The following is an 8,985-nucleotide window of genomic DNA, read 5'->3' on the forward strand; positions in this document are numbered from 1 at the left end:
CGATTAAGTCCTGAGCTTATTAGAGGCATCTCCATTCAGCAGACGCATTGTGACTTTTGCAAAGATAGTAGATCACCGACGGAATCCGGGGGGTGGTTGGAAGCCTGGAGGGGGCATAAAACCAGGGGGGGGAGCACCAGCAGCACCGGGGGCTCCTTGAGGAGCAGGGAATCCGGGCGGAGGAGCAACTGGGAAGCCCTGCGCCGGGGACCCAGAGGGTGGTCTGAAACTGCCCGGGTGGAAATCAGCTGGGTTGGTGTATCCAGCCTGTGATTGTGGGGGTCGTGCAGGCAAACCTGAGGGAGCTGGTGGTAAAGGAACGGAGCCTCTTGGAGGGGCTCCGGGGGGCGGAACTCCGGCATTGTATGGCGACGGACCTCGGCCAGGAGGTGCAAACCCACCGGGGATGCCCTGTGGAGGCGCGCCGATAGGGGGCATTCTTCCCATAGCTGAAGGATCGAAACCTGCTGGAGGCGCAGCTGCAACAGGTGGTGGTTGTAGAAACGCCTGGGGCACAGGCTGTGCTTCTGGGACGATATTCCGTTTCTTCGCTTGAGCAGCGAGCTCACGCTCAGCCTCGTCACCATGTCTCTCTCCCTTTCCGTCCTTCTTGAAAGCATACTGGACCGAAACCTCCTTACTCAAGATGTACTGTCCGTGCAAGTTCGCGATCGCAGCATCACTGCTCTCAAAGTCGGCAAAGCTGATAAAACCAAAACCCTTGCTCGCGCCAGACTCCTCCCTTGCGACCTTTGGCGGGCTGAGTAGTGGACCGAAGCGACTGAAGGTGTCGTAGAGGATCTTCTCGTCAACCATGGGATCGAGGTTTCCGATAAACAGCTCGGCGCCAACCTCTGCGGCACGCTGCTTGTCTGCGCTAGCCTTGTTGACGCGCAAGCTCTTTCCATAAAGTTTGATGCCGTTCATAACATTGGCGGCGTACTCAGCGTCTGTGGGTGTGCGAAACTCGACGAAGCCGAAGCCCTGATGCGTCTGGGTAACACGATCGCGAGGCATGTGGATGTTGTGGATGGGGCCCATCTGAAGCATGATCTCGTATACCATCGCAGATGTTGCGCGCTCGTCGATGTTTCCGATGTAGACCGTCGCCTCCTTGTCTTGTTCCCTAAGAAGCGAGTTAGCTTTGCTGTCGCGTTGCCATGACATGGGAGAGCTATACCAATGCCTATTTTGCGCCATGATGACAGATTTTGAAGAGACCTTTGTCTCTTACAGTACGAGTGCCTCGGCAAATAAAGAGGGCGAAGAATTGGCCAGAAATTGTGCTATCGTGATGATGGGATGAACAACTACCTAAGCTATCACCTTCACATGGAGCTTTTAGAAATTTTGGCTGATGGTTGGGATGTATGAGGTAGCCTTGTCGCGTAAGCCACACAAGGTGCACGGTGAAAATGTGGCGTCGACCGAGGTTCTTCCGCCCACCACGTCCGCGATTCGGAGGTGGAATTTCCAGCTCCCGAGAGCTCTCCGAAATTTTTGGGAAGACGTCAACGCCAACGCCAGAAGCGACTGCGGTCTATAGATTCTCAGTCTTGAGCTTTGAAACATCCGGTTGAGCCGCATCGTTTTGTTGTGTAACTTTCTCAAAGTCCCTCAACTACACGTTTTCGAATTCAGTCAAGATGTTTGCCCTTTCCGAGGAGTCCAAGGTATGATACAGCTTGGAGAGGTATCTATCTATCACAGCTTAGCTAACGATTAGCACAGGAGCGCATTGCCAAGCTCATTGACGTTTCGCGCGTCGCCATCCACTAGTATGTCGTCGATATTTGGTTTCATTGCTGGGCGGTAACTGATTTGTGCTGCAGTGGCTATCTTCCTCTGATCCTCTATCTCGGTACGAACAAGCTCGACTAACGATGTGCGATCGCAACGGCAGTACTGATTATATATTCCAGGCTACACCCGAAGCGAGCCCCGACCTTCAGTCATCCGGTATGCATCGATCCCTACGAACCGCATACGTAAGCAATGCTAATTGACTCCATTTAGCCTTCTCTCTCCCCTCTCCTAAGCGGGGAGTAGCTCTACAGCTATACAAAACATAATAGTGTACATTATCATGTGGAGATGTTTTTTCAAGGGAGAAAGGGACAACTACCACCAGCATTCATGGCGTTGGGACACGGTGTGGTAGAATTTGACGACGACCGCAGATATGCTTGGTAGGAGGGGTTGACTGACTGTACGAATGAGGGTGAAAAATCACCATGTATCATCTTGCAACGCTATGACGCCCAGAATAAGGGTATACCACTCATAATTAAATCTTGTCACAAAAATACTCTTTCCATGAAATTTGATCGTGTGAGTGAGTTTCGGTTTGATACGGCAGAAGATGCAACAATTGTCCTGGTGACGTCGAAGCCTCGGCCGAGCTTCCGTAGCTTTGAGATCCGCAGAAATATTGTATTGAATAACTATTTCAGCGGCATTCAACTTTTTCCAACCACCACTCTACCTCATGGCGCTCTTCTATGCTCTCTACCCTCGTGAAACGTGACACTCGGCTTATAGAATTATCCAATATTCCTATATGCCCGACTCAGACCATGCGGGACTCTCTCCCGCGACCATCGAGTCCATCGCCGGTCTCAGCGCTGGTACAGTCGCGACATTGACTGTTCATCCTCTCGACGTCGTCAAGACTCGCATGCAGAGTATGGCTGATTGACTTTTACCCTCCTACCGTAAAATCTCAGTGTCTGACAATTATATCTAGTCTATCGTAGTGCAGCCCCCGATGCTGTGCGTCCCACAACAGTGTCTATTCTCCGTGCCTTAACATCTACTCCTCACCCTGTCGCCTCTCTCTACCGCGGTCTAACGCCTAATCTTGTCGGAAATGCTTCTAGCTGGGCCTCTTTCTTCTTTTTCAAGTCACGCTTCGAGCGCGCTCTCGCTACGTGGCAGGGTCGGCTTGGAGGACGTCCCTCTGGAGGCGATTACTTCATCGCCAGCGCTTTGGCGGGCGCAGCAACGACTACATTGACCAACCCTATATGGGTCCTCAAAGTACGCATGGTATCCTCTGATCGAGGCTCTCATGGTGCATATCCTTCTATGTTGGCCGGCGCCCGCTCCATTCTTCAGACTGAAGGCATTCGGGGCTTCTACCGTGGCCTAGGCATCTCTCTGATAGGAGTATCACACGGCGCTGTGCAATTTGCAGTATACGAGCCCGCAAAGAAGTGGTACCACGCGCGGCGTCGAGAGAGGCACGGAATCGAAAGGGAGCATATGACCACTGAGGCTACAGTTGGGTTGTCGAGTCTGTCCAAATTCGTCGCTGGTGCTGTCACATATCCGTACCAAGTACTCCGGAGTAGACTCCAGAACTACCAAGCTGACGAGCGATTCGGTCGGGGTATCAGAGGCGTCGTTGTAAGAATATGGACCGAGGATGGACTCAGAGGGTTCTATCGTGGTATGGTACCGGGTGTGGTTAGGGTGATGCCCGCAACATGGGTGACGTTCTTGGTGTATGAAAATGTCAAGTACTATCTTCCTCAATGGGCTTGAGGTGTAATCTGACTAGCATGGCGTTGGAGGTTTACGTTATCACGGTTACAATCTAGATATAGATGGCATCTAGGAAATATAGGAAGTAGAGAGCACAGTTCAAGAGACATACAGCCCAGGGCACTCGTCGCTCTATTGCATAATATGGCAGAGCCTCGTTGATTTAACCCATCCACATTATTGTCGCTGCCTAAGTCGCATTTGCCTTCTTCGCCTCCTCTTCTGCCGCAGCAGCCGCTTCGGCCTCAATCCTACGCATCTCACACACTTCGCACTGATCAGCTGAGACATACTCGGTGAAATACTCATTAGTGGTCTCGCATTCGATACCCTGGTTATACTCTGGACATTCCTGGAGTTGCTCGGAGCCACTTATAGCTCGCTGGCATTGCGTACAGTCGTACTTGGTGCGCTTCAGGACACATATTATTATAAGAGGTTGGCAGCTTGAAGATGTGGATTTGCAGCTGATTCCGGACAGTAGCTGTAAGTTTTGTTTTACTTTCTTTCCAAGTTAAGTTCCCATCGTCTGTGGGAGCAATTGCTCTTATACTAAATGCTGGCCGTGATTCAGACATCTTGCTCCCATACACTGACTGTGGTTGTTTCTTTCAATTTGCCTCGCAGGCATGAGATATGACGCAGTGAAACACTACCAAGAATCAGTTTGTCATATTCGGTAGCTTCAACGCCTGGTAAACATGTTTCATCATTCGACCATCTTCTTGTTCTGGATTCGTATAAACTCCTAGTTGTTACCAAAGGCAATAGTTGGTGGTGTTGGCGAACATGGGACACCATCCCCTCACATATATTAGTACTGCCAATCAATTTTACTGTTAACTGAAACTCATTCTTGCTTCTAATTGTATTGGGTTATGTTGTATGTAATAATTACCGAATGGCATCTGTAATTAATTGGGAGAGTGAGATACCTGATGTGCCGCAAGACTCCCCTAAATGCGTATGCGAACGTGATTCATCCTGATCGAACATCACAGCTATGGTGTAAGTCAACCATCCAGGAAACGAGAAATGCCACGAATAATCTTACACCTACCATATTATACGTACTACAATCATTACTGTCGCAATTTAGTGTTACAATGCCGCCTCCAGCACCAGTTGAGTTCAAGCATACCCTACATCACGAACTGACGAACTTTGAGTGCCGATGATACAAAACTTATGAGCCATGATAAAATATGACTGAAACACGAAAAAGGCAACGGACTAGCCCACTGTATACAAGTAATTCCGTCTGGAATTCTTCTTAGCTACCTTACCTCTATGTCATGTCCTGAGCATCAGCCCATGGACTGATACATCCAACTGTAGTCACCAACCATACACACATCACGAACACTTCCTGAAAGCTCATTTCAGATACCCCGGATATCACATCCAATCAAACAGACTCTGTTCCGGTCCCTGAAACCTGCGTATATAGACTCAGTGTCAAGATCTCGCCGAAAGTCAATCGAACCCTCGAAATCCCGACATCCAGTCACAGTCACACCACAGATTGCCTGAGCCTTTCCGAGCTTCTCCGCAGCCGAAGACGGCTGCAAAGACATCACGCCAACCGTGGAAACGAGATTCTCTGAGCCAAAGAAACGGGACGAATTTCCATTTCAAAAACCCCTTTCATGGTTTGTTGAAAACCTTTGGCACGGGGAAGCGCATCCTTTCAAACCTGGCCCCAGAGGCCGCAAAATCAGTCGATTCGTACAGGGCACAGACGAGATACATCGCCTACATCCCCCATCCATTCACTGCTGAGAATACATGGCCGCAAGTGAGAGTACAACGTCGACCTTACTATCTAACAACCACCGCGAGTCATCAGTCGCAAATCAATGATGCAGACATGACAAAGTGGTATGAGAGGTTATCAAAATCGTTGTTTCGATGCCTGGCCATCCTCGTAAGCCGTGCCCGCTCCAGTAGCCCATTCAATATTGTTTTTGGTAAAGCAGAAGCGTGATTATCATGTTCTGCAGCCAGGGTGACTCTCGTGGGCGTGAGACGCCTGCGTTTAAAAAGGCATAGCTCTGATATGACAAGTGAGTGATCGGGTGGCAGTCGAATTCACATGACAAGAACTTTCTTGCGATCTTCCATACAGACAGCACGCGAGTCTCAGGATCTGATGCGGCCCCATATCGCGACAGTATTTTTGGTCAAAACATGGACGATACGGTGTGCGTAAAAAACGCGCAAATCGGAGTTCACTGCGCCGTTCGAGGTGAACGAACAACCATGCAATTCACTGTCGATTTATCTTGACTCTGTCAGTTTTCTGTTACGAATAACCCGCGGCAAATACGACGATACATGCTGAAACGCTCAAGAAAGGCCTCTTTTCGCATGGTAGTTTCGCGGTTCTTACCCCAAGAGGCATAAAAGCAGACATATACTGGCCGCGTGATGCCATGGCCGATTATGACAGGTAATGAATCGAGGGATCCTCCGTTATCGAGACACTCCATATAGTAAGATTTTCAGGATTGCGTCGTATCGTCTCCTCGTTTATTAGAAGAGAAGGGTGAAGTTGCATCTCGAGAATTCTCCATGTCCGAGAATAACTGTCAAATCCCAGAACACAACTGTCATCGGAGTCTGGGACTAGAACAGGAAGTGATACCGTTCCATAAACGGCAGAGCTTGCGAATTCAGTACGGGACGAGCCGAAGTGCTCGTCGACAGGCCCTTCTCGGTTGATTGCTTGACCCCCCAGATCCCGAATGCTTGGGTTGACAGAACGCTTGCTCTTGTCCCATGTTATTTCCCGGTCTGTCCGAGATCTGACGCGGCCTTATTTGCTTATGTGTTTTGAAGTGTTCCAAGATATCATCAGCTGGCGACCATCAGCCCCCCGAGGTAGTAGATCAGCCTGTTGGTTGAAGGCATCATGCCAAGACTAGGATCTCTGATTCAACAAGATGGGGGATCGCGACCAGGGCACTTGGAGATCGGGTCCCGGGACCATGTGAATAATGACACATGCATATCGAGTCGTGAGCTTTGCGAAGGCTTGTCCACCTGAAAAAGTGTTGTAGAGGCGAAGGCTGGAACTCAAGTTTCGTGGGGATGACCCTCTTCTTGGTAAACGCGATGTCACCTCGACATCTGTTCAGACCCTGGTTGGCTCCGCACGACGTCTCCCACAAGCTCCAACCAGAGCCTCCAAGATCGAATCTTGCATGCATGCTAATTACAGCCAGCTGAAAATGTTTACTCATGAAACGTCACGATAGGAGACATGACATCCCTATCTTTTGGGCGTTTAGCCACGAATGTCGACCATGCACCCTCGGGACGGAGAGAAAAAAGTAATCACAGGCGAGTTTGCAATGACCTTGGCACAAAATGATGACCACGAGGAAAGATCGTACATGCGTGATCACCCCGAGAAGGGGGAAACAACGACGTTTCCTGTATGACCTTCTTTGTTGTCTCTGAAAGCAAGTTATAGAGCCTGCACAAAGCCATTTTCGGACCCATTGGCGTTCTGTCCCTTGCGTCGGGGAGTTCTAGCCACAACAAATCAGTATTGAAACCTCCTATCTTGCATCATTTCGATGCAGATTAAGTTGAACCCCGAAACAGATGGAAACAGGAGTAGAAGGTCGGACTCAAACAAGAGGGCACCGATAGATTTCGGGCACTCCCTTCGGAGATTCATACGCGAATAACGGCTCGAGGTGCCTTCGCTGGGGCTTTTCTCGTCGTATATCACAAATCATAGCGACACCCGCCCTGGATGGATCTTGGAGGGATCTAGGGCTCTGGCAAACGATGGCCTTGTGTTCTGGTTCGCCCGGATAGCGCATGATCCGTGGAAGTGGAAAATGAGTACTCATCAGGGGGCAAGACATGCTGCACATCGCTGTCGTACATACTCGATGTTGTGTTCAGAACATCTTGCTCCTGGCTGTATCCCAGACCACTGGGTCATGTAAGAAGAATATCGCCACTGTATGTGAGGCTAAACTTTCGCCTCGTCGCCTTGCTTTTAGCATTCGCCCTGCTGAACATCATGAAGTTTACAATGGCGAAGTGAGGCTTGAGACTACTTTACGATGTTGTCTTGAACAATTGGCTCTGGTGTTATCGATACCGAGGCGCTGGAGAGACCATCGGGATCGGGAAAGGGCAAAGAGGCGCATAAGCCACGATCTCAGCATGTTGGAACTCAGATGCTTTTTTCTCCACTCACCTGTGGCGTCAGTTGAAGTCCCTGACCTCGTTGATCTTGATCGGGCCTTGACACCCCCTCCCAAGAACCCAAAAGAATGCATCGCTGAAATGTGATAAATGATCGACCTCAGCAGGTCGAAGTAGGGTTGAGTAATCTAATAATCTACCAGCGGCTTTAGTCGCGAAGAGGGGCTGGGTTGACTAACCGGGTCCCCTCCCCTAGTTGGAGTTGGGCTTCCTCTAACAGGATTGGAGAGCTGAAGAGAAAAGAGACGAGAAGAGAATGCATTGATGCTATTGGTCTCTGGAAATCCTTAGGGGCACTTTGACCAGCACTAGGGGGTATGAGCTCGCTGCATCACGATTCGACTCAGAAGCTTGCATTTGTATGGTGGTGTAGGTTAGGAGGAAAACGCAAGGTTAGGGATTCTTCCGTTTGACGGGATATGCTGTGCATCAATCGAAGGACATGTCTGGCGTTGACTGCCGTTGAATTGATCGATTGATTGATCGATAGATAAATTGCTTGCGTGATGAGCACGTGTGGTGGCTACACCTCACCACCATCACAAGCGTTTGGTTGGGGGTTTCTTTTTGCGATTCAATTACAGTGGCTGTATATTGAAATGTCGACTCGTCATCTCGTCATGATTGTTTGTGGTATTGCTTGCGATTCTGATGTGGTAAGCGGCCTATGATCGTCGCTGATCCCCTGCGGGGCACTGGGTGGTGTTGCTTTGTATGCTGCTCAAACAGGGGAAGAGATGAGATCTCGCAGCAAAAATGACGGGGGCCTGGAGAGATCCATGGCATCGATCCTTGGGTGGTTTCCCTAGCTTCCAAGAATGTCTATTAAATTCAGACGCGCTCAGTTCAAACTGAGGCTGCGGCACGACGAGAGCATGAGATGACCAGGATCGTTCACGAATCCGACTCCTCTCAGCTCGTTAAGGAATACCCTGGATGATTTAGCAAGGTACCCGATGGAGTCGTCATCTGCAACTGTGCCCTTAACAAAATCAGATATATCATCTCTCACCTACAGTGAGTGGCGCCCTCTCTGTTGCGCTGCGCCTGACTCGGATTCTCCGCTCAAAGGGGGGAGGGGGGCTCGATGGCCAGCTGATGAGATGAGGAGATGAAGAGATAATGCAGACGTAATACTTTGCGCATCAGGGGAAATGTGAGTTCCGGCAGATGCAATTCATCATATCTCGCGCATTTTAATCTTTGTGG

General features: G+C 49.8%; 4 protein-coding genes; 2 read left to right on the forward strand and 2 right to left on the reverse strand.

The window, feature by feature from the left end:
- Positions 1–72: 72 nt before the first annotated feature.
- On the reverse strand, positions 73–1,200 carry FFUJ_02601 (probable spliceosome-associated protein SAP-49; the record flags this gene model as incomplete). XM_023574352.1 has 2 exons in its annotated part: positions 73–1,126; positions 1,181–1,200. The coding sequence occupies 2 exons, from the start codon at positions 1,198–1,200 to the stop codon at positions 73–75; spliced, it is 1,074 nt and encodes a 357-aa protein (XP_023427723.1).
- Positions 1,201–1,646: 446 nt separating this feature from the next.
- FFUJ_02602 (probable TOM complex component Tom7) lies at positions 1,647–2,038 on the forward strand (the record flags this gene model as incomplete). XM_023574353.1 has 5 exons in its annotated part: positions 1,647–1,673; positions 1,732–1,778; positions 1,833–1,861; positions 1,923–1,959; positions 2,017–2,038. 5 exons carry the CDS (start codon positions 1,647–1,649, stop codon positions 2,036–2,038), a joined length of 162 nt encoding a protein of 53 aa, XP_023428781.1.
- Positions 2,039–2,560: 522 nt separating this feature from the next.
- Positions 2,561–3,546, forward strand: FFUJ_02603 (probable FAD carrier protein FLX1; the record flags this gene model as incomplete). XM_023574354.1 has 2 exons in its annotated part: positions 2,561–2,684; positions 2,747–3,546. The coding sequence occupies 2 exons, from the start codon at positions 2,561–2,563 to the stop codon at positions 3,544–3,546; spliced, it is 924 nt and encodes a 307-aa protein (XP_023427724.1).
- A 190-nt stretch (positions 3,547–3,736) lies between these two features.
- Positions 3,737–4,124, reverse strand: FFUJ_02604 (uncharacterized protein; the record flags this gene model as incomplete). XM_023574355.1 has 2 exons in its annotated part: positions 3,737–3,928; positions 3,951–4,124. 2 exons carry the CDS (start codon positions 4,122–4,124, stop codon positions 3,737–3,739), a joined length of 366 nt encoding a protein of 121 aa, XP_023427725.1.
- Between the last annotated feature and the right edge of the window lie 4,861 nt (positions 4,125–8,985).

Source organism: Fusarium fujikuroi, chromosome FFUJ_chr03, assembly GCF_900079805.1.
Source record: "Fusarium fujikuroi IMI 58289 draft genome, chromosome FFUJ_chr03".
Taxonomy (NCBI): Eukaryota; Fungi; Ascomycota; class Sordariomycetes; order Hypocreales; family Nectriaceae; genus Fusarium; species Fusarium fujikuroi.